General features: G+C 41.9%; 1 protein-coding gene across 2 annotated transcripts in view; it reads right to left on the reverse strand.

Annotated features, from left to right (window-relative positions):
* The window catches only part of SPTLC3 (serine palmitoyltransferase long chain base subunit 3), a 148307-nt gene that overhangs the window by 45070 nt on the left and 78170 nt on the right, over positions 1–25067 (reverse strand). For both annotated transcript variants that reach the window (XM_001492503.5, XM_005604475.4), the window contains exons 6-7: positions 24861–24954; positions 8178–8283 (exon numbers count right to left, since the gene is read on the reverse strand). In XM_001492503.5, coding sequence (XP_001492553.1) covers positions 8178–8283; positions 24861–24954 — 200 coding nt within the window. The remainder of the gene's footprint in view (positions 1–8177; positions 8284–24860; positions 24955–25067) is intronic.

Raw genomic sequence — 25067 nt, forward strand, 5'->3', positions numbered from 1 at the left:
TTCTCTATCTTGAGTAAGCATCAGAATGCCCTGAGGGTTTGTAAAACACAGATTGCTGGACCCCGCCTCCAGACTATCTGATTTTGTAGGTCTGAGGTAGGCTGAGAATTTGCATTTCTACCAAGCTCGCAGGAGATGCCCGAACTGCTCTTGGGGACAACACTTTGAGAACTACTGCTCTAGAGGAACCCTTTTGTTTAGCCCTAAGCGCTCAATTTTTCATGGTATTGTAAATTGCAAAAACTCTTCAAGTCCTCCAGCATAGGGATAAATATGAAGTAGATAAATAAGTAAAATTAAAATTCATATTTTCATAGCACCTCTCAAACTCAATGGATTTGAAAGAACTTTTGACTCGAATCAGTTCTCTGAACACTTTGCAAGCTGTGTCTACACCACACACAGTTTTGACTGCACTGACAGGCGTGTTCTATGAAAACACACAGACTTGCACCCTCGCCGCACAAAGGAGCTTGTCAAACAATTCAAGCAGCCTGTCAATTTAGTTCAAGAACTAATCAATTGACACAAACAGAGAGCTGAACTTCTCCCGTCTTCCTAATTAGTTTATTTATTAAATTTAATGTCTTAAAAAAATAAACTTAAGTGTTAGGTCGATTCAGTCAAAACAGTCCAGCTGGTTGTGCAGTTACCCAGACCAACCGGTGTGGGTTTGGTGGGAGTAAACCGTCGAGTACAGCAGCTGTGCTTTCTTTCTTAAAGGACTTTATTTTTGAGAGCAGTTTTAGGTTCACAGCAAAACTGAGCAGAAGGTACAGAGATTGCCTACATACCTCCTGCTCCACATGAGCACAGCCTCCCCCAGTAACAACGTCCACCACCAGAGTGGGCCATTTGTTACAATCCGTGAGCCTACACTGACACATCATTATCAGCCAAAGGCCATAGTTTACATTAGGGTTCACTCTTGATGTTGTACGTTTCATGGGTTTGGACAAATGTATGATGACATGTTTCCATCATCATAATATCATACAGCGTATTTTCACTGCCCTAAAAATTCACTGTGCTCTACCTATTCAGCCTTCCCCTTGCCCAATCCCTGGCAACTACTGACCTTTTTATTGTCTCCCTAGTTTTGCCTTTTCTAGAATGTCATATAGTTGGAATCAAGAGTATATAGTCTTTTCAAATTGGCTTCTTTCATTTAGTAATATGCATTTAGAGTTCTTCCATGTCTTTTCATGGCTTGATAGCTCATTTCTTTTTAGTGGTGAATAGTATCCCGTTGTCTATCTAGATGCACCACAGTTTATTTATTCATTCATCTGCTGAAGGGCATCTTGGTTGCTTCCAAGTTTTGGCAATTATGAATAAAGCTGTTATAAACATCCGAGGGCAGGTTTTTGAGCAGATACAAGTTTTCATCTCCTTTGAGTAAATACCAAGAAGCACGATTGGTGGATCATATGGTAAGAGTATCTTTAGTTTTGTAAGAAACCACCAAACTGTCTTCCAAGTGGCTGGGCCATTTTGCATTCCCATCAGCGATGAATGAGAGTTCCTGTTGCTGCACGTCCTCACCAGCATTTACTGTTGTCAGTGTTCCAGACTTTGGCTTTCTAATAGGTGTGTGGTGCCATCTTCCTGGTTTTGTTTTTGTTTTTCTTTTTTTGAGGAACATTAGCCTTGAGCTAACATCTGCTGCCAATCCTCCTCTTTTTGCTGAGGAAGACTGGCACAGAGCTAACATCCATGCCCATCTTCTTCTACTTTATATGTGGGACGCCTACCACAGCATGGCTTGACAAGTGGTGCCATGTCCGTACCCGGGATCTGAACCGGTGAACCCCGGGCCGCCGAAGTGGAACGTGTGAACTTAACTGCTGTGCCACTGGGCTGGCCCCTATCTTACTGTATTAATTTGCACTTCCCTGATGACATATGATGTGGGGCATCTTTTCATATGTATATTTGCTGTCTGTATATCTTCTTCAGTGTAGTGTCTGTTAACCTTTGGCCCATGTTTTAATCGGGTGTTTGTTTCCTTATTGTTGAGTTTTAGGAGTTCTTTGTATATTTTAGATAACATTTCTTTATCAGCTGCATCTTTTGTAAATATTTTCTCCCAGTCCATGCTTGTCTTCTAATTCTCTTGACATTGTCTTTTGCAGAGAAGTTCCTAATTTTAAGGAACTCCAGTTTATTGCATCTGTGCTTCTCACAAGGTCATTCTGAATGTCTATTTTCAGATTTTAATGAAATGAAAACCAAATAGAGTCACCTTCCTTTATATAACGTTGTGAGTTAATTCCAATATTTTCTTAGATTAATTGCTTGTTAAAGTTGTTTCCATCAAAGGGGAGGAGGTGCAGCCATCTGACTGCCCCAGCTTAGGCTGTAGCCACACGGCTCACTAACTGAGAACGTGGGCAGCTTACATGATGTTCTCTGCCGTGGTTTTCTCACATGTAAAATAAGTACGCTGACGGGCCCCTCCTCATGTCTTTATAAGGATGACTAGAAATAATGCTTGTGAGGTGTCTGACACGTAATGAGCACTCAGTGGATGGCGCTTATTCTTAGGAGGAGGTTGCAGTGAGGCCTAACTTACAAAATTGGAAGCCCTTGATGAGGCTCTGTGTTGAATCTTCTAAGAACAAGGCCTATGGGTATCACACATAATAAATGGCCGTATGCCTTCAAAATTCTAGAATTTTCTTACCTTTAAAATGTTGTTAGTAACACAAATATGCTAAAAACCTGACATGTCACAAATAGCCATTCCTTGTTCTGGAACTGAATTTGGCAGGAGCCAGGGCTAATGTTGAACAGTTTGCAGACACTCAGGGCAGCTAATTAGCCATCCTTTGCTGGGGCTGGTCTAGCTGATGTGAGGAGTCAGCCCACCTGGTTTATATTTCGTCCTCTAAGATTAATGACTCTACAGTACTGTTGATTTCTGGAGTTAACGCAGGGCACACGTGGGTCCTAAGGAGAATTCGGCTTTCAGAAGGAGTGTATTCACCCAAACTAAGTTTTCCTTTTCTCAACGTGACCAAATTTGAATTGAACCTTTTCCAATATTGGGAAATTGAGTTTGGTGCGTACAAAAAAAAGGCTATCTGTGCTATTCCCGTAAATTGCTGTCGAAAAACAGTGCCAAAAATGATAAAGAAAACAAGAACAGTGTTTTATTCTTTCTTCCTAAGTGGAAGGTTGTGTTTTCTTTTGGCTTCCATGGAAGAAAAACAGTTAAAATACAACTGTAGGTAAAGGTAATTCCATCAGTTAATTTGAAGCTCTGGGCAGGGACTTGAATAATTCTTAACCCAGCAAACCAGTGAATCATTTCTTTGTATCTTTTCTATTACATAATGTGCTAGCTAAGTGACAAGACTCCTTTTGGAAACCTCTCTCTCACCACCTTCTCTACATATAAAGCATGTTATCCACTGGCTGGATTGGGAATTAGACCACTGGTTTGCCAGTTTACACGGTGGAAAAATCTCCTTGGTGGGCTCAAAGTATAATACAAGAGAAGAAAGGAAGGTAGAAAGAGAGAAAAAAGGAGCTAAGACTAATTAAAAATAAACTAACTCCTGTTTTCTTTTTCTTCGTCTTTATTTGTTTAAACCACAGAGATATAGGTTAGACATTACCGCTGAAGCTCTCAGTCCTTAAACAGACGTTATTTTGGGGAGGAGAATGGCTTACATTCTTAGAGAAAGTGGCGTTCTGACTCCAACATTTGTTTCCATATTTATTTTTTGGCATTTTGGTATTATTTCTTGATTCTTTTTATTTTGAAAGTTTGGGTTCCAGCTGTGCTAGTTTATATCCCAGGTTATTGGGGACCCCTCTCTCCCTTTCCAGTTTAGTTTTGAATAATTTTGAGGTTTCTCAATCACAATGAGTTGACAAGAAATCTAGACTTCTCAGAGACACAAAACTAGGAGTGTGACTTTAAAACAAAACTTACCGGAAAATTCAAATGAGAATCCTAAAATAATGCTATTGTACCTTTAAATAAAAAATTCTGGAATCATCAAACTTCAGACTTCAAGTTTCAATCACTCTATTTTATAGATGAAGAAACTGAGCCTTAGCTGGATGTATGATGAAAGTCAGAGGGATGAACTTGCATTTCTCATGTTTACTCCGTTGCTTGTGGACACATGGACTGACTCTTCTGTTTACACTGGGCCTCTGTCCCAGCAGGGCCACCCTGTTTGAAGCCCAGCTCTGTTTAATCTCAGTTATCTGCCCTGGAGCAAGCTATCTCGGCCACGGAGCCTCAGTGTCTCCATCCTCCCAGTAACCTCCCGGGTCCTAGGGAGTCTGACTCAAGATCACACATGTGACATGTTTAGCAAGAAGCAGATGCGTGATAAATGTGAATTTCTTCCTCTGACAGCCATCCTCTAGGTGGGTGAAAAGCAAACAGCTTCGCTATCTAGATGGCTTGTTGTTTTCTGGCTTGCAACTTCCTCAACTGAAAATAAATTTAATGATGAAGGGAGCTACCCTTGGTTGTGGGCTTACTAAGGGCTGGGCTTCTGTGAAGCAGTAGCTTATACGATCTCATTTAGTACTTACAAAGGAACCCTAGGAAGGACACTCAGCTGTAGGCAGCAACACCAGGATTTAAACCCACGTCCCAGACCTCCTTCCAAATCCTGACTCCTCTATATTCTACATGTAAATAATAATACCTAGATGATCTATGGATGGTGACATTATTATTTAACTATTATTATTATTATAACTTTTTTTGTGGAGTTCACTGACTTAGACTTGGTATTTAGACTTCTCTGCCTTGACACCTGCCTGAAACTTTCTGTTTTGGCTGTCTCCTCTCTTTTAGAGTTATGAAAAAATTGATTTATGTGACCTTTCTGTGGTGGGAGGGCTTTGTTTGTGGTGGCAAATCACAAGCAAGAGATAAAAAAATCTTGGAGTGAAAATTCAAAAGAGGTTTTATGTAGATATCCACAGGGTATGTGTCCATACCACATCTCTAAAAAGTAGAAGGACATTTGTAAACTATTGATTTCACATTTCTGGTTTTCTTTGGTGGAAGATTAGCCCTAAGCTAACATCTGCTGCCAATCCTCCTCTTTTTGCTGAGGAAGACTGGCCCTGAGCTAACATCCGTGCCCATCTTCCTCTACTTTACATGTGGGAGGCCTGCTACAGCATGGCTTGCCAAGTGGCACCATGTCCGCACCCAGGATCTGAACTGGTGAGCCCCGGGCTGCCAAAGCAGAACATGAACATGCACTTAACCACTGTGCCACCAGGCCAGCCCCGATTTCACATTTCTCACCCTGGCCCTTTGGAAAACCTTGTGGGAAATCATTTCATTTTCTGGTGACAGCAGCAAATGAGAGCACTCATATGCTCCAGAACGCTACCCTAGACTAGACTTATTTTACAGATGAGGAAACTGAAGTTCTACGAGGTACTAAGGCCTGTCTAAGGGGTGCCCTGCTTTCTATCTATGAATGAGGGCTTTTAGGTCACAGCCTCGTTTGGAGACAAGATTTCTGTGTGGATGAGGTGAAAGGAACCTCTCCGTGAAGGCAAGTCCATGGGAAGTGGACACTTCGCTCTGTACACATGCCGGGTTAATTGAGCCGCTGTGGTAGATTTCCTCCAAATATGGCTGCCTGTTAAGTCTTCCTATCCCTTATACACAAGCCAAGCTCCCATCAAGAGGTGGGCTCTAGTTCCCCTCACTTTGAATCTGGGCTGGCCGTGTGATGTGCTTTGACCAATAGAAGAAGTGATGGCAGAAGTGATGCTGTACCATTCTGGGCCTTGCCCTTAAGAGGCAAGCAGCTTCTGCTTTCCTTTTCTTGGAAGCCAGCTGCCGTGTTGTAAGGAAGCTCTGGCTAGACTGCTGAATAGGAGGAGCTGACATAGAGAAAGTACCCCAGAGAAGAGAAGAGAAGAGAAGAGAATAAGGCACCTCGGTCAACAGCCAGTAGCAGGAGCCCAAATGTGGGAGTCAGGTCATTTTGATGTTCCAGCCCTAGCTGAACTTCCAGCTGAATGCAGCGCCATGGATGACCCCTAACCAACACCAGGTGGAGCAGAAGAAGAGCTGCCCAGTTTGTCCAGACAGCCCTCAGGGGCATGGGAAATAGCTCATTGTTATGTAAGCCATTATATTTTGGGTGGTTTGTTATGTAGCAATAGATAATGAAAGAGTCACCATTGCTAGTGAAGCCTAAGTTGTGGTTTGGTGCTGCTGGCTTGGAGCCAGAAGTCCACAGCTGGCTCCCCTGTCCTCCTGAGATCACGGTAGGACACAGGGCCACTGTAGCCATTAAGCAGCCCTGCAGCTGGAGTGCTCTCTCTGTGTAACTGATGGGGTATTTGACAGTAACATGCTGGTGGTCCACTAGATTTCAGCCATGATCAAAGTGCTTAAAATGCAACTTGCCTTGAGTGGAGCCAAGTTCTATTTATCTGCAGTTGGGTTCTGTTTACTCTGGTTAAAGGAGATGCCCCTCTGCTCCCCCTCAGCTGATACATTCTCCAGCTAGTCCAGCCCTGAGTGACAGCTGTTTGGATAAGGCCTCCCTTCCCAGGCTGGCAGCTGGAGAAAGACCCACGCTTGAGGTTAGGACAGCCCAGAGTCAATATGAGATGATTTCCTAAAAGTAGCAAGTTCAGGGCCAGTGAGTAAATTATTCTGCAGCAGGGCGTCTCAGCCTCAGCACTATTGCCATTTTGAGCTGGATAATTCTTTGTTGCAGGGGACTGTCCTCCACAGATGTTTAGCAGCATCCCTGGCCTCTGCCCACTAGATGCCAGTAGTGCTCTACTGCAGTTGTGACAACTGAAAGTTGCCAGGTGTGCCTGGGGTGGGGGTGGGTTGCAGGGGAGATACCTTCCTGGTTGAGTACCTGGCTCTAGGGTGATCCCAAAGTGTTCATAAACAGGACGTATTCTCGGGGCTGACCTGAGGATGTCCTGGTAGGCGATGCAGAAAATGGGCCACTAGCAACCTGAACTGCCAACTTTGCAACCTCACAGTAGCCCTGGGAACACCCAGAACGCCAACAATTGTGGCAATAAGTACCAGAGTAGAAAATAAAATACTTGGATTATTATTATTATATTATTTTAAATTTGTGAGAAAACGTTTCTTTTTTCCAGAAGGGAGGGAGTCACATTCCTTCTGCTGCTTGTTATTTATTCGCATAACAGAAACAATGTGCGCTCTGGACTGATTAGATTAGCTGGCTGAAAGAAATGCTCCTTGTGTCCTCAAGTCCCCTTTGCAGCCACACTCCTCCGTGCTGGGCAAGTTAAGCCCTCCTTCCCTGCCTTTTAATATTTTTCACTTTTCTGTGGTTATCTCATGGGAAACATCTCCTTCGATTCCTCTAACGTTAGGATCGTTTGAGAATTGCTGTAGGAGTAAGCAACTCTGAGATAATGTTTCCTTGACTCATGGCCTACGGCGTCCAACTGGAGAAAAGCTTGGAGGCAATTTCCATTTCAGTAACAATAATCAATTCAGACAGAGAATGAAGCAAATTCAATCACAACTTGCAATATAAAAGTGCAACTCTGAATGGCTTAGTGAGTGTTTTGTCTGCTCAGCTTAAAAGCGAAGGGGAAAACTCAGACTTGAGCATAACCTCAGATACCTAGACCAGCGCTGCCCCCATTCGGCTCCCAACGAATTGAATTGCATTCTAGGTTAGTCTTACCGCGAGGAAAATGAGCGGGCCTTTGGTTTTCTGATACCAACTAATGGCCAAGTTCAGCGAACAACTGGCGGTCGGGGGTACTGTCCAGTTAGGGGCACCTGGGTCCCCATCACCAACATGTACTAGAGTCCTAAAGGCCTGGAGCAATCTCATGTTGAATAACCCAGTCCCCAAAGGCCTTTGAAACTGTGGGGCAGCCAAGGGTGGTGGAAAGCATCAAAGCAAGTTAGCAACGTCCTCTGAGGATGTTTCTGAGGAAGTCTTCACAAGCACGCCAGCCTCCAAGGTGCTCCACCGTAGGTACAGTCATTAAAAAGACAGGCGACCTGAGACCTGACAGCTTACATTGATAGCTCTGGCTCAGGACCCTCCATAATACCTACATCTAACTCATTTTTCCATTTAGTTAGGAGAGGTCAGCCTTCCTCCATTTGTCAGCCTGCTGTGGGCCACAGTGTGTTAACACGTCTCCGATTATGTACATACCTGTAGATGCCTTCCACCAGGATAAGAATCTTTTTCCAAGCTCTGCGGGTTCGAGGCTGGCCGTAGATTACTGCATCTCTCAGGAGCTTCTCCAGGCTTTGCATGTCTTTAAATAAGACCAAAAAAGAAACTGAGTCATAAGAAGGTTTTTCTTTCCCTCTCCCCATTTTCTGTTTTGAGGAGGCACCAGTGTTTTTAGGCTCAGGCTGAGACTTGAACTTTCAGAGAGAAAAGTTGGGATCAGAGAATGCCTTGGGGAAGGGAGAGGTCTATTTTTTACTAAAATTTAACTCTGACAAGGTAACTAGTCATGTTTGTATAGCAGGCATTGCCTTTTAGTGCCTTGTGTGAGAGCCATTGTCCTTTCTTCTCAAACCTCATGGTGATGAAGAATAAGGAAGGATGAATGCCTAGTAAATTTTTCTTAATTTTTGATGTCAAATATAATTAATAGTGACTTTTCATTTATCTGCAATCAGATGTAGATGACTGGGCTTCGGTTGAAAGACCCTTGAGAAGGATTTGTCTACCAACCCAGCTGGTTTTACTTGTGTGTGTGTTTGTTTTTAACCTGCAATGGCTAGACAGAGAAAAAAAAGGCAGAGGTTTCTGTGCATACTCATGATATTTCTAGTATATTTCTGTGTCTCCTCTAAGCTTTCCCTTTTTGAGAATCTGAAACTGAAGTATTTTAGCTCTTTTGATTTGAAAAGATGGAGATGTTGCTGAACCGCTGGCATGACTGTTACATAATGTTCACCAGGCAAGGCATTAGAGATCCCACTTAAAATGCTCACAAGGAGAAATCTAGCAAAGATACATCTAAAACAGCACAGTCCATATTGGTTTTTGGCCACTGCACGTAAAGCTCTCAAGAGGCAGGTATTCATTGGTTTATCACTGGTCCAGGCTCAAGTTAGCTGAGATTCTTGGTCTCAGTGGAGAGCTCCTCAACTTTGCCTTTTAGTCCCCAGTCTGTGGTTGGATGTGTTTTAGGGCTCCCTGCAAAGCTGAGTGAATGCATTGGTGGATGCATTTACTTTTCCACACTGCAACCCTGCCATCGCCAATAAGGCCACAAGATATTTCTTTGAAATAGAATTGTGGAAGTACTAGTGGTATTTTTGAATTGCTCAACTACATTTGAGCAAGCCGCATTCAAATAAAAGTGACTTCAGATGAATTGGAGTGGGATAGGATCAATCAGTTTGATAGTCTAATATCAGAACTTCTTCACCTGAGAGGTCCCTAGTTAGTATAGTATCTCTTAAGCTGTCCCCAGCATCCACCCACTAGTGACTGGATCTTGGGTCCTGGCATTCAGAAAAAGTGTGTGATTTGTGAATAGGGGTGTTATGTTCTAGAAATCTCTCTTGAAAATCCAAGCATTGGTGATAATACACTCTTCAACATCTTTTGACCTGCTTAAGAAAACCAACAGTATAAATAATGAAGAAAGGGAATAGTTATTAGAAAGAGCCCCTTTTTAGTAAGCTATTAATAATATCGGGCATGATATAAAAACCAATGGAACAAAAAATGCCATTTTTACTTCTTTAATAATTAACCAGAGACTAATTTTATTTTTAGATTTTTAATTTAGATTTTTTCGTTGATATGTCAGCTTAGATGTGGAGTTAACCAGTTTCACCAGGATAATACAGAATCCTTGAAAAAAGTAGTGGAAGAGGTGGTGGATTTTCATTTTTTTCCATGCCATGTGTTTTTCATCTGCAAAATAGGCATAATATCTCTGGAGTCAGTATGGTATCCTGTTCATAAAATATTTCCTAATTGTAAAATGTTCAGGACTTTTTTCAATCCTTGTCCTACTCGACGTGTGTGCAGCATTCGACACAATTACACACACACACGTGTTTAAAGCTTCTCCCTTCTGGTGTCTGGAAAACTCTTCGCTCATTTTCCCCCATGCCTCTTCCTGCTCTTTCTAGTATCCTTCATAGGAGTCATCTCTTCTTTTCACCCCCTTTTCTTTTTGGTGATCCTTCCTTGTCTTTTTCTCTGTTTTGTTATTTATCTCACAGGGAATCTCAAACCTCAGTGAATATGAACCTTCATCTGGGGCACTAGTTAAAATGCAGATTCCTAGTGTCCATCCTAGAGATTCTGAACCAGTCAGTGTGGGACTGGGCTCACAAGTGTGCGTGTTTGGGATTTTTGGACTCCTGGGCCCATCACTCAAAGCTAGCCCTCTATTTTGAACTATACAAAGGTTTTCCAACCACGTTTTAGACAAATCCACAGGGACATCAAACCCAACATTTCCAAGATAGAACTTGTGCCAGATTGCATTCTTGGCCCCCATTCCTACACTCTGCCTCATTTGAGGCCTTTGCCATGTGCCTTCGCAGGCCTTCCCTGCTATAGGGGTGGAGGATATTTCCCTGCCCCTGGCTTGGGTTCAGGCAAGTGACTCGCCTTTGCTAACAGGATGCAGGGAAGAGAGAGCAGGCTAGTTCCAAGCCTCAGCCTGAAGAGGTCTTACATGTTTCTACTATTCCTCTTTGCTTCTGCCAGTGGCGTGAAAAGAACACGCCCAAGCTAGCCCACTGGTCCCAGGAGGGTCCCAGGAGAGGCTGAGAGACAAGTAGCGGACAGCTCGCTCAGCCCACCTGCAGTCATGAGTGAGAAATCAGCCCTGATTGTTGGATTCCATGAGGTCGTTTGTTGCAGTGATAGTTCCCTTATGCAATCTCAAAAGGCCCTTCCTGATCTAGCCCCCGCCTATATTCCCAACATAGTCCTCAGTGTCCCCAACACACAGCCTCCCAACTCTCCTATATGCTATCTCCTCCTGTCTGTCTGGAGAACTGCCACTCATCACTCAAGCCTCTGCTCAACTCTTCTGGCCAATAACACAGATTTTTCTTTTTTCTTGGAGTCCTTGATGGCTCATCTCTTCTTTTTTAAGCACTCATCATGTTTCTCATTATTTGATTTCATGTCTCTCCTTCCCAGAAGGCAGGGACCTTATTTTATTCATCCCTGTGACCCTAGTCCTAGTGAACAGCATTAGTGTCAGATCAATGTTTGATGATTGAATCAGTTGTCTTTTCATGGAAAAGAATGTAGACCAGGAAACAGGAAAGAGAATGACACCTTTGGATCTAAATGGGAATTATTGGAAAGAATAATTGCTTCATGTCTGCAATCATATTTCCTTAATTAACTGTGTTTTTTGCTTTTGTTTTAAAGACAGGCAAGATATCTGAGTCTTCACAGATGTAGCGTCTTTTATTGACACTACGTCAGTAACCACTAGATGGCAGCCAAGGAAACAAAAAGCAGCTTTCTTATTTTGAGCATTTCTGGGATAATAAACCTTCGCCTGTATTGACATACTGCTTTAGGCTGAGCTCCTAAGGTATTGCAGGAATCCATGTGACTTGGGGGAACCAGCTCCCTCATCTATAATCTACCACAGGCCTGTTAGTCTCTGAATGGAATAAAGAGGTGATAAATATAAGTATTTCCTTTTAAAGAGTTTTTCCTTCTAGGACTAGAAATTTATACGTTTTTGTACAGAAATGACACATGATGAGTGCAGTTCCAATGCCACAGTAGTAAAGACAAAGCCAAGTGAACTAAATTAGCAGTCGTTTAAAAAATGAATACTCTAAGTTTTGGAAAAATCTGTACACACAGAGATTATTGTATTGTTTATACAAATCAAAACGGTCACGCACATATTATATAGGCTTAGGCCAGGATTAAGTTTAAAGTGAACACCACTAAAGAAAAAAAAGAAGTTTCTCTCCATTCTTTTAGGAACAAGCAGGACATGAAAACAAGCCTTTAAATGGCCGTGATGTGTTGCATATTGTAGACAGAAGCGAGAGGAGTCCCAGCCCTTTCTGTGGTGGGGAACTCAGGGTGTTTGATGTGAATGGAGAGTTCCAAGGGGAGAAGTTTTTGGTGGAACTTCGTGAAAGTCCCACACACTGGGATCCTTGAGCAGAGAGAAAATCAGTCCGCCATTTTTTCCCCTGCAGGGGATGAACTCGCTGATCACTTAGAATCACAGAAGCCAGAGAGAGTAAAGGATGACTCCACTCCGAGTGCGATTCTGGACTCATGTTAGGGTCCGGAAGTTTCTCGCTCGTTCTTGGTGTCCCCCTCTATAATGCTACAGCGTGTGGGTCGCAGACCCGTGGGATTCAAGAGTTGTAGTTTATGTTCTGACGGCCATGTGGGATTCTACTGTTTCAACAGGCCACATGCTAACATCTGCACGGGAATTTTAAATAATGATGCTTATTAAAGCACTTAAACTTGCATTATGTTAATCCTCATGACATCTTGGAGAAATAGGGAGGGCTGATTAGGTTTTTGTTTTTTCAGATGAGCAAACTAATGCCAGAAGGGCTATACAATGAACAACAACCATAACCCCTGCCCCCGCCCCAAATTCCAAACCCAAACAAACCAGTTTCTTGTCGGCTTATAAAGGAAATTTTGAGATCTGGAAATTAAAAGAACAAATTTGATGTCTTCAAGGTGGACAGACACAGCACCATTGTACAATGTTGTTATAAGGTTGTAATGACACACTATGGACTTGCAATCGCTACAAATTTGTGCATCAACAAGGTCTTAGACATTATTCACCACCACGTCTGGCTCACCAAGGTGGTTTCCTTTGGTTTGTGAAGGGCTGAGAGGAGCCAGCTTGCGTGTTGTTTGATGTTAGGTGGCTTGGAGGCCATGTTCTGGTGGGTGGTGCAAAGAAGTCCTGGTCTGTCATAGGAGTGACTAACTGGATTACTGAGTTACTAAACACTACCTGGAATAACCCAACTATGTGCCAAAAACTACAATCTGGCTGAGGTGACAAATACACTTTGCAGGCCTGTTCCTGTGCCTGTCCTTACATTCAGAGCCCTGGTAGTATGAGCAAGCCTCCGGGATCTGAGAGAGCTGCAGATACGTCCTGTGAAAAGAGGGCACAAGGAAACGAGGGAGCCGTCATCTTCTCAGAAGCGAGGCTGGGTGTAGTTCAGAGTGTCTTCCTGAAGATAACTAGATATTTGGCTTCATTCTCACTTTCTTGTTTAGCGACAACACTGTTTCTTCTGCTGCAGCTTCTTCCTTCCTCTTCTCTTGTGCAACTGAGCTTTTGTTGAGACCTGAGAGCCTCCCTCTTTGCCCATCCCTCAACACCCTTCCTCTCCCCTGGATCCAGGGCCTGTGATCGGGCCTGAAGTCAGCCTCCACTTTCCATATGCTGCCCAGTGTGGTTGGCGGTTTATCCTTCGTCATTCAAAGCTCTGTGAAACCTCCCTCCAGTGCATTTAGAGGCACCCTATGGTTCCCTACTCCACGGGCTGCTCGCCAAAAATACTTTCATGCCTGCACATGATAGGCACTCAGTAGATATTTCTTAAAGGACAAGATGGTTGGAAGATGAAGGAATGCTACTAGTTACTCTTTCGAATTCTTTGCTCCCCATCTTTTTCTCCATTCCTCTTATTCCTTCTGAGATACTCAGTTTCATCCTTCAATATTCAGCCCAAAGGTGAAATATTGAGCAATAGGTATTTAAATCACTGTGAATAATGATGAACAAATTATTCTTACTTTTAAGATGGTGGTGGAGGAATGCCTCCTTGTTTAGCGTTGGGGAGAAATATAATCATAATGGCCAGCTTTGGTAAGAGAAGTGAATGTTTTTCTTAAAGACACATTATCAGTCTCATTTCTACAAAATCAGTGAGAGCACTTTTGATGCATTGAAAGTTTGATGCTTTAAGTTTTACAAAGCAGTTTGGGCAAACACTTCAGTTCAGATTTTCTTGATGGCTCTGTAAATATGTAGGCAGGTGTTGCATAGCCTTTGGTCGGTCAAAGAATCAAGGTGCTCTTGGAAGAGTGCAAAAGGCATCTGGAAGCAGAGGAGCTGGGCTGGGTTTAAGGGAGAAACAGGTTCTAGGAGCAGAGCCTACTTACCCTGGGGAGAGAGTCATACCAGCAACTTCTGACCCCAGGGACATGAGATGAAGGACAGGAAGAGCCTCAAGCATGGGGACACAGGGTCCCATGCATTCAGGCTCTGGGCTTGTTGCGGCAGGTAGGGCTCTGATCTTCAGGGAGGGGCACTAGACAAAGTGGAACTAGGTGAAGTACTGATGTGGGATCCCTAAGTCAGTGGGGTCAATGCAGGAAGGTGAACAATGTGGGAGCTCAGAGGTCAGTGCTGGGACCCTGCATCTCAGGTCAGGGTGGCAGCAAGGGCAACCAGAGGGAGCGCCCTGACTTGAGGAGAATTGCATTGCAAATGGAGGCTATGAAGTATTACATGCATCACTTTACCATCCAGGGGAAAGAAGGAGGTGGAAAAGGCCAGGAAAGGAGGTAAAAGTGGTAACTCTGGCATCAGACCTCCTTGCTTTAAATTCCTGCTCCGCCTCTTACTAGCTGTGTCTCTAAGCAAGTCAACTCACCACTTTGTGCCTGTTTCTTCATCTGTAAAAAGAGCTATCCTCCTAGCAGGTGCCTCGTTGTAGTTGAGGCTAAAATGACTTAGTGCGTGTAAAAGGCTCATTACAGTCAGGGTTCAATACAGTTAGCTCTTGTTAAAATATCTAGAGGCAATTGCTTTATATTTATTAAAGTAAACAACCTAGTTCAGGAGCCCAAGTTGTACCTTGAGATCTGAAAGGTCATGGCTTGTAAAGTCGTCTAAATGATGTTTATAGGTTTGACCTTCCACTCCAATAGCACTCAGGAGCCCTCGTTCTGCAGAGGAGGTGGGGCTCAGAGTTTCCCCACAAACACTGTACTCTTTGTTCTTCCTCCTCTTGACCTTCAAATGCCTCTAGATAGAGTCTTGGTTCTTCCTTTTCGCTTTCTTTTTTTTTCAAACCACTCCAAATTCCTGGCCTGCCTAGCCCTTTGACCTCATTGCAACTCTCTTAGCTGAAAAGACTGCTTCTCCTTTCCAAGACTAGCTCAAGAAGCCCTTTGTGACTCACTTGAGTGCAGAGTTTGCCTACAGGCTCGCTCCTCCAAGTGTGGTCCTGCACCAGCAGCATTGGCATCACCTGGGAGCTTGTCAGAAAAGCAGAAGCTCAGGCCCCACCCCTGGTCTACTAAATCAGAGTCTGCATTTTAACAAGACTGCCCCTGGTGACTCCTAGGTATATTAAAGTCTGAGAAACATTGTTCTAGGATCTAGGTGATGTGTATTTACCAGTAAAGTGAGCAGATTAAAAAAAAATAGCTCAGTTCTGATTTCCCCAAATCAATGAAAGAAGATGTCGACCTTTCCAGAGAATTAAAACTTACTCAGGGTTTGAGGTCCTGGAATCCTCAGGGTGTTAATCGCCCAGAGGATATGTTTACCAAAAACATCCACGTGCCCCCAGGGGCTCGGGCCCATTTCCTCAAAGGCACCAGAATCATGGAGGAGAACAAATTTGTGGGTCACTAGCTGACTCTGGAGCTGACTCTTTAGCTTAGACCACAAAATGGCTGGAATATCTGTTTTGTGGCAGCCATTGAGTCACAAAGGCCAACTAAGGATTGCCTGTTTCGCTGAAGCTGCCCACAGTAGAAAATGCAAGAAGATATTCTTAGCACATAGCCAGAGGAATTCAGAGGCCAAACTTCAGCATTCTGGGTTGAAATTCAGTCTACTAACAGGATAAGCCATCACACTAGATTGATTTACACAAAGACATACAGCTTTCCGGGTCCTCCACGTGGCCTGGCAGTAGGTAGACTTAGCTAGTGGGTGAGAGTCTCTGTTAGTAAGTGCTGTTCGTGTCTTACCAATATCCTCTCAGCCCAGCTCCTTCCTGCAAACACACGCCATTCTTTGTGCAAGAGCTTTTTTCTTTTGTCTGGGGAGCATACTCAGCCTGGTCAGGGACAGCTGTCAACCACGCACGAGTGGGAATTCCTGGATGAATAAATAGAGCTCCCGTGCCCCTCAAGTGGGATAACACTGAGGTCTGTCTGTACTGGCTCCCAGAGCTTCCTAAAAGGATTGCTCTCCAGTTGTCTACTGCGGTAACTTGCTTGAGGACACACCCTCTATTGGCTGCCTCCTTTCTCTGCTCATCTCCTGGTGTGTCCTAGGATCACTTCCTAATTGATGACTTGCCCTCAAATCTGTGTCACAGGTCTGCTCCTGGGAGAAACGAACCAAGACAAGAGCAACAGACTTGCGTTTGAATTTTGACTCTCACCATCTATCATCTGTGTGTCCTCGGGCAGGTCATTTAATCACTTTGAGGAGGGGCTTTCTCTTAATAAGTGGGAACCATGAAGATAACTATGAATCTGGATTTTTGTTAAACTTAAATGAACTGATTATGTAAAGGGCTTAATGTAGTGCCTGACACCTGTGAATGCTGAATAAATGACAGTTATGATCTCAGTAATTGTCCACATTCACTAACCAGGAAGAGCTAATCCCTGGTGAAAAGGGATTCTGCTAAGAATGCACTTCTAAGTCCTCTACTTTTCTTTAGAGAGTAGCCTTTGGGTGTTCTGATTTTGTTCCCTTTCAGAACTCTCCTTCCTTTGCTCTTCTCAGTCCCTCATTCTGATCTTGGGGTGAAATAGAGAAATGATGAATAACTTGAAGTGAGTGGTCAAGCCTATTCACATAGGTTCATAGTTTATGACAATGGTCTGAATAGGTTTAACTACATGGTACCCCATACAGAATTTAAAAATTCAAGGGCCCAGAATTCTGATTCATTTATAGTTGCTCTAAATAATAAAAGGTATCCACTGGTACTGATCTACATAAAAATAGGACCTCTTCTCCTCCAAAAGTCAGGGGAGTATCCTTAACGTGTAAGCAGAGGACACAGGTGGAGGAAAGTCCAGGAGATCAGAACAAGTGTAGAGTTTTATGAAATCCCATAATTCCTATGTTTAAGAACATTCTGGGTTAGGTGGCCATTCTTAAGAACTCATCTCACAAGTGATTAGCTTCTATCTGGACTGGTTGCATCATATGCACACAGGAAGGCAACTTTACATCTTCTGCAGATCCTTAAAAAATGTCCACATTATCATTCCATTCTGCATGGATGCATATTAAGGATTAAAGCATCATTGTGTGCTGAGGTATTTAGTATTACCCTGGGAATAACAAAGTGAGAAAGAGAGCCAGCAACAACTGATGCCTTATATATTATGACTCCGTTTAATCTTTTCTCCCTCCATATACCATCTCACTTCCCTGACCTTTCAAGTAAGAAGTCATTCAAAGGATGCTGGAGGTAGCCTTGCTCTGAAAGGTGGCTGTTTTCATGATGTAAATACAACAGTAGGGAGAGGATGCTCATTTGTAAAAGTTATATTAAGCATGTTGGTGAGAGAGAACAGGGCCTTTGTGTATCTGAGAATGAAAGTGTATCAGTCTCCTATTGCTGCTGTAAGAAATTAGCCTAAACACGTGGCTTAAAAACCCCCACAAATTTGTTACATATTATCTTACGCTTCTGGAGCTGGAAGTCTGAAATGGGTTTTATTGGGCTAAAATCTATGTATTGGCAGGGTTGCTTTCCTTTCTGGAAGCTCTTGGGGAGAAACCATCTCTTTGCTCTTTCCAGCCTCTAGAGGCTTCTGGCATTCCTTGGCTTGTGGCCATCTTCCATCTTCAAAGCCAGCAATGGCTGTTAAAGTCTTTCTCACATGGCAGCACTGTGACACTCACTCTTCCGTTTCCCTTTTCCACGTTTAAGGACCCTTGAGATTACACTGAATCCATATAGACAATCTCTTCATCTTGAGGATAGCTGTTTAGCAACCTGAACTCCATCTGCAATCTTAATTCTCCTTTATCACATAATATAATATATTCACAGGTTCTGGGGATTAGGACACAGGCATTTTTGGGGGCTATTATTCTACCTACCACAGAAAGCTAAAGAGCAACAGCGGCTCATACATCATAGAATTTCCTGAATTAGATGATGGACTTCTGCCCCACGCTGCACACAGTTCTCAGGTAGTTGGGAAGGGCAGCATTTAGACAGTTCCAGGCTTCACCACTGAGCAGGTGTATGATCTTGGACAAGTTGTTTAATACCTCCAAGCCCGAATGTCCTCTTTTATAAACTAGAGACAACCCCTACTTCACGGGATTATCCACAGGGTTAAGTAAGTACATAAGAGAAGGCCATTAGCTCAGTATCTAGCACAAAGCAAATTCTCCATAAGTGCTAGTTACTGGTATAAATAACCACGGGTAACATTCATTATAAAGATACAGGTAAAAGAACTATTATGTATTTTCCAGGAGTACAAAGAAAGGGCATGAGGAATAAATTACTGAATGTTTTAAGAGCTTTGTAAAATTGGAAGATAAAATGAAATTCTTGAATTATAATTTCAGCAAAGGATTAAGGAATTAAAAGGAAATTGTATTCGAAAATAATTTCAAACTTAGAAAAATTGTAAGAACAAGAATAATACAAAGAACACTGCAAACCCTTTACCCAGATTCATCTAACACTTTATCCCATTTGCTTTGTCATCTTTATCTATCTATCTGTCTATCTATCTATCTATCTATCTATCCATCCATCCCTCTATCATTTATCTATTTATCATCTATCTAGTCTTTCTGTCTGAGTGTGTATGTGTGTGTGTACATATACACACAATTTCTTTTTGCTGAATTGAGACTAAGCTGCCTACATCATGGCCTTTACCCTTAAACACTGCAGTGGGTCTTCCCTAAGAACAAGGATATTTTTTTATAAGACTACAGCAAGAGTCAGCAAACTTTTCCTGTAAATGGCCAGATAGTAATATTTTAGGCTTTGTAGACCATATATGGTCTCTGTCACACATTTTTCTTTGTTCTTTATACAATCCATTAAAGATGTAAAAAAGCATCCTAAGCTCACAGGCCATAGTTTGTCTACCCTGGACAATAGTATAGTTACCTACTTCAGTATATTAAACATTGATACCCTACTCTTGTCTAATATTATGTGACCCACTGGCCATATTCCACTTTTGTGAATTGGCCCAGTGATGTCCTTTGTAGCATTTCTCTGTCTCTTTCAGAATCCAGCCTAGATCAGGTGTTACATTTAGTTGTCATAGCTCTTCAGTGTTCTTTAATGTGGACCATCTCCTTAGCCTTTCTTTGTCTTTCATGATGCTGACATATTTGGAGAATATTTTCCCTTTTTTTTCATTTTTTTAATAGACATTCCTAGTTGGGGGCTGTCTAATGATAAAATTCAGCGTTCTGATCTAAATCAGATCAGAAGGAATGATGTTGAGTCCTTTTCAGGTTATCACATCCAGAGACACATAATGTCCATCTGCCCTTCACTGATGATGTGAACTTTTACCAGCTGTCCAGATGTTGTCTGATTTCTCCTTGCTATAGTTACTATGCTTTCCTTTGGGTGTAATTTCACTGGAATTGTGATCCTGAGATTGGAATCTGAAGAGGAAGATACAAAATAGCTGCATAGGGTGGCATGGGCTGGACCAGGCAAAACAGGTTGAACTGCTCTGTGTCCCTGGAGCAATTACTGAGCAGTTGAAACTAATGGAATGATTCAATCTGTGACTGAACTGCATTAGTTTATTAGAATATTTAAAATAAAATTGTTTCACAGGGCTCTGCTTAGAAGTTTTCCCATTGTATGGTTTCTGCTAAGTCATTTGTATTTTACATTTGTATTTGAATAAAAATGTGAAAATAATCAGCATTGATGTGTCCGTGTTGTCGGGATCTACTTCATATGTTGCTGGATAAGAGCAGTAGATTTGATAACTGAGGGACTGGAACATAGGCAATGATTATGCCTTCTCTTCATATTTCAGCCTCACCAGTAGGAGAAGAATCACTTCAAGCCACCCCCTGCCCCACTCCCCTCAAAAGAAGTGTTGCTAACAGGGTGGGTCAGGGCCTGCTATTCCTTAGCCATGTCGGCCAAGAGAAACTGTGTCTCAAGAATCACTAGCCAAACCATATTTCACTTCCTGACTTGTGCACTCACATTTCTTGTTCCATGCAGTTCAAGAACATCTTGTCCTCCAACTTGTCCCATTTTGGCTTTTTTTGCCAGCGACTGGGTGGGTAAAGTGGTTGGGTAAAAGGACTCAGGGTTTGCTTAGTCATTCATTTTAGATTCAAGGGAGGAGGAAGTAGAAAATTATGCTTGAGTGTACAACTTCTGTCCCAGCAATGGTGGCCAGAGAAGCTGTATTATTTATTGCTATGTAACAAATTACCCCAAAACAACAAACACTTATTAACTGCAGATTCTGCAGGTCAGAATTTGGGAGCCTTAGACGGACGTTCTGGCTTAAGAAACTTGTAAGGGTGCAGTCAAGATGTTGGCTGGAGCTACAGTCGTCTGAAGGCTTGAGTGAGGCCCACTCATATGGTTGTTGGCAAGAGGCCCCAGTTCTTCACAGGCTGCCCAAGTGTCCTCACAAATGATCCAAGAGAGAAGGACAGGCAGAAGCCATGTCTCTAAAACATAACCTTGAAAATGACATACCATCACTTCTACTGGATTCTTTTGATCACAAACCAATCCTGAGACAATGCAGGAGGGAACTATACAAGAGCATAAATACCAGGGGAGGGAGAATCATTGGTGGCCATCTTGGAGAATCACTACCCTAAACATCTTAAGGTGGAGAGTAGAGAATCTTGAATTGTGGTTAATAAAGCTTTTACTTAGTCTCCCAGTTGGGCATGTATGCACATCTGTCTGTCTGTCTGTCTGTCTGTCTATCTATCTATCTATCTCTATAGAACTTCCAAGGAAAGACTAGTGAATGGTAGAATGTGGGCTGAATTCCAAACAGTAACAAATGCAGGTTAGAGGAGGTGTAAGAGAACCACTTTGGGGACAACCAATCTTTACAATCCATACGTAGATGGTCTTTTTCATCCGATGCTGTTCAAAGCTTTAATTTAACTCACAGTTTGTATCTCTATTTTCATCATCAGTAGACATAGGGGAGGGCTACTAAATGCTTTGAGCAAAGCCAGTTCATCCAGGGAACAGTGTGGAAAGAAGTAGAACTGCCCAGGTACCTCTTGTTGCTTCTTGGAGTATATACATCTTAGCTTGCATATACATCTTAGTAACTCTACATTAACTGACCAAGGCCTTCATTTTCAAGCTTTTCTCGAAATTCAGTCCACACTGGAGGTCTTGCTGTCCTCTACACACCCCAGATTATTCTTCTGTTTGAAATATCCTTTCCTTCATCTCTGATTAAAATTCTCTTAATCTTTCAAAGTCTATGGCAAATACTACCCATTTCATGCAATCCCCAAAGTGAAGTAACCTCTGCATTCTTCTGGGTCACCACGATGTTTTCTACTGCCCTTTAATAGCACTGGTGATGACAATGATGAGGATAATAATAGTCATATTAACACAGGATGCACAAACAATTCAGTAATTTCCATTGCCAGGCATTGTGCTAAGCAGTTTATTTGCCTCCAACATATTATGAATCAGGCATCATAATTATCCTCAATTTGGGAATAAGAAAATTGAGATCCTAGAAGGTGAAGTAATTTGCCCAGGACGACATGCTAATAAGCTATAAAACAAGGTTACAAATGCTTGAGTCAAAGCCTATACTTTTTTTTAAATGCCAAATCAATTGTTTTAAATTTATACATGTTGTAACAATTATATTTTTAGGGGAACTTATTTAAAGGAAATGTACAGATTTTAAGTGTACAATCAGTGAACTTTAATAGGAATTTAAGCATCAACCCAATCAAAATATCAAACATTTCTATTACTCCAGAAAGTTCCTTTATGCCTCTTTTTGCCAATTCCCTCCCCAACAAAAAAGGGGTAAGCATTGTTATGATTTCTATTGCCATAGATTAGTTTTGTCTGTTTTTTAATTTGCTATAAACAAACTCCTACATTATGTACTGTTTTGTGTCTGATTTATTTCATTAAAAATAATTTTTCTTGAGAGTGATCTGTGTTTTGTGTATCAGTAGTTTATTCTTTTTTTAAATTATAGAGTCATATTCTATTATATGAAAAAGACACAATGTTTTTCCATTTTCCTGTTGATAGATATTTGGGTGGTTTCCAGTTTTTGGCTATTATGAATAAAGTTGCTATGAACATTCTTATGAGCAGCTTTTTGTGGACATATGCTTCCATTTCTCTTGGAAATTCCGAGGTATGGAATTTCTAGATTATAGTATAGGGGTATGTTTAGCTTTCTAAGACTTTGTCAAGGTGGTTTTTTCTTTGCCAGAGAAGTTGCATGATTTTACACTCCAGAAATAGTCAAGAGTTCTATTTGCTTTATATCTTTGCCAACACTTGGTGTCGTCCTCTTTTTGATTTTAGCTATTCTAATGGGTGTGAAAAGGTACATTGACCAAAGCCTTAACCACTGCCTGATATTGCCATGGCCCTTTTTAAATTTAAACCACGATAAAGTTACTTTGGTACATATTTGTATCTCTTGCTAGATTATTAGCTCTCATATAACTAAAATATTACCTTATCATTTTTATTGTCCTTCAAAGGCCTAATGTAATGCCTGAATTAGAAGAGGTGTTGAATCAATGTTCAATAAATTTTGCCTTGGAATACTTTCTCTGCATTTTTTAGGCCAAAAGTGTAAAAAAGTGCTAGCCATGGTGAGAGGAAGAGTGAAATAGTTAATACGGCAACGTGTGTCTGGTGATATATCCCAGGGCGCACTGGCAAGATCCAGGGTCAGCCTAGACGAAAGGAGGTTAAAAAATAAGATTCTAGGGCTTAGATCCCTCATTGTGCATCAGAATCATATGGAGAGTTCTGAAAAAGTTCAGCTGCCTTGGCCCTAAGGCAGATATTTGGGATTCTGTTGGTCTGGATGTGGGTCTAGTCATTGATCTTTCATAAATGTTCCCTAGATCCTTCTACTGTACAACTAAAGTCATGAACCACTGCCCTCAGTAGAAGGAAGTGGAGAAATGAGAGGTTAACCTTTACAATGATCTAGTCCATTTGTTCCATACAGATAACAACCTGAGTATGTCTCCTTCCGGGAGGGAGATTATCATGTTTAACCATATCTATAAATGAAATTACAGTTGAATAATTGTTGAATATCTTCTTTATGCTTTGATCACCAATAACCTGTCATGCCAAAGAATCAAGAGGGCATAGCAAAATTGTGCTAATATCAAAGGCATTTTCCATGGTCTCTTAATAAATTCACTTCTTGAACCCCTAAAAGATGGCTACTCCAAACATGAATTCCCAACATTGTCAAAATAATTTGAGCCTAGATGTGACAATCAATGAAAAATGAAACAGAACTGGAGGAATTTAACTTGGTTTATCAAACACTAGCCAATATTGAGTGTTTGATGCAAAATTAAGAAATGGAGTCGACATATTTTTAATTAACATTTAACTAGATGTTGTGTTTGAGCTGTAGGTCTAAGAGACCTCTAGTCTGGTTTTTCCAGAGGGCCTGGCCCTGAACTTGGCTCCAGAGTATTCATCTTCACACAGTTGCTGAATGTGGTTCAGTAAAGGCATAACCAGACCTCACCCCACTCAATGAGAGTTGTTCATTAGAACAACTCTACAAGTAGGAAAAGGAGGCTCCCTTTAGAACGCTCCCATGTATTTGCTTTCCTCTTCCATGGGAGAATTGTTCTTTGATTTGAGATTTCTGTGAGGTGGACATACCAGAGCTGGAACAATGCTTCCTCAGTTCTCCCTCAGGTTTCTTCTCCTCACTTCAATCTTTGTTATTTTCTTGGAGGACAGAGGGGAGTGCCAAGGAAGAGGAACAGGGAAAAGTAGAGGGGAAGAGAAAGAAGGAAAGAAAGGTGCTGAGAAGGAAGAGAGAGAAAACAGTTGTGTGTGCATGTATACATAGGCACACATAGAAGAGAGAGTTTGGTTGACTGTAATGAAGAATTAGAATCAGAAACGGAAGTAGGAGGATCCTTACACATCGTATAGTTCAACACCCTCATTTTACAGATGAGAAAACTGAGTACAAGAAAGCTTAAAGGATTTATACAAGGTGATGCAACAAGTCAGGCGGAGAGCCGTAAGAGAGAACTCAAGTGTCCACTTCCACCTCCTCCTAAGTATTTCCTCAAACTTCATCAAGTCTCTAAGAAGAAATAGCCTTCTGCCTCCTCCTCATCACCCAGCCATACAACTTGGAGCCTGAAAGGGCATTTCAACAAAGTTGAATAGACAGTTTGTTTGTGTAGGGGGTGTCTAAGCATGTGGTGGGTGGGGACAGTGAAAGGAGGCATTGTGCTAAGGAGAAGATCAGTTTTTACCTGACTATAATATAAAATTTAGCCAAGTCTTCAAACTTTCCCAAGGCAGAGTTATAGAAAAGGAAGAGATATAACACTTCTGATAATTAAATGGCAGCCCTAAGAGATCAGTCATGTCTTCAGAGGCTGCATTGCAAGATCACTAATAACAGTGACACTAATGTGTTTGGGTTACACTTAGCAATCTGGGTGTTTAATTCACTTCAACCATTTGTCCTGGGTCACCAGAGGTTAACAAGCCAGTAGTGAACATAAACATAATTGTATTTTTTTAGGCTAAGTTCCCAGTTTGAAGAGCAAGGACAAAGCCCCATCAATAATCTTTTCTTTCTTCTAGAGGCAAGAGGTCCAGGTTGAATAAATACACTGATACTCACTGTTGTGTTTGAAGATCCTTATGGTTGCACCTGAGAGTCGGGCCCCAAGCACAAGAGATGCATGGTTTAACTCATCACTTAAAATGAGGCATCCCTGCTCAGAAAACAAGCACAGAAAACACAAGCCGATAAATAAAATTAAGGAAAAACGTGGGAACAGGAAGACACTTCAAGTCATATAACATAGATTCCTAAAATCCTCTTTAA

The sequence above is a fragment of the Equus caballus genome, chromosome 22, assembly GCF_041296265.1.
Source record: "Equus caballus isolate H_3958 breed thoroughbred chromosome 22, TB-T2T, whole genome shotgun sequence".
Classification (NCBI taxonomy): domain Eukaryota; kingdom Metazoa; phylum Chordata; class Mammalia; order Perissodactyla; family Equidae; genus Equus; species Equus caballus.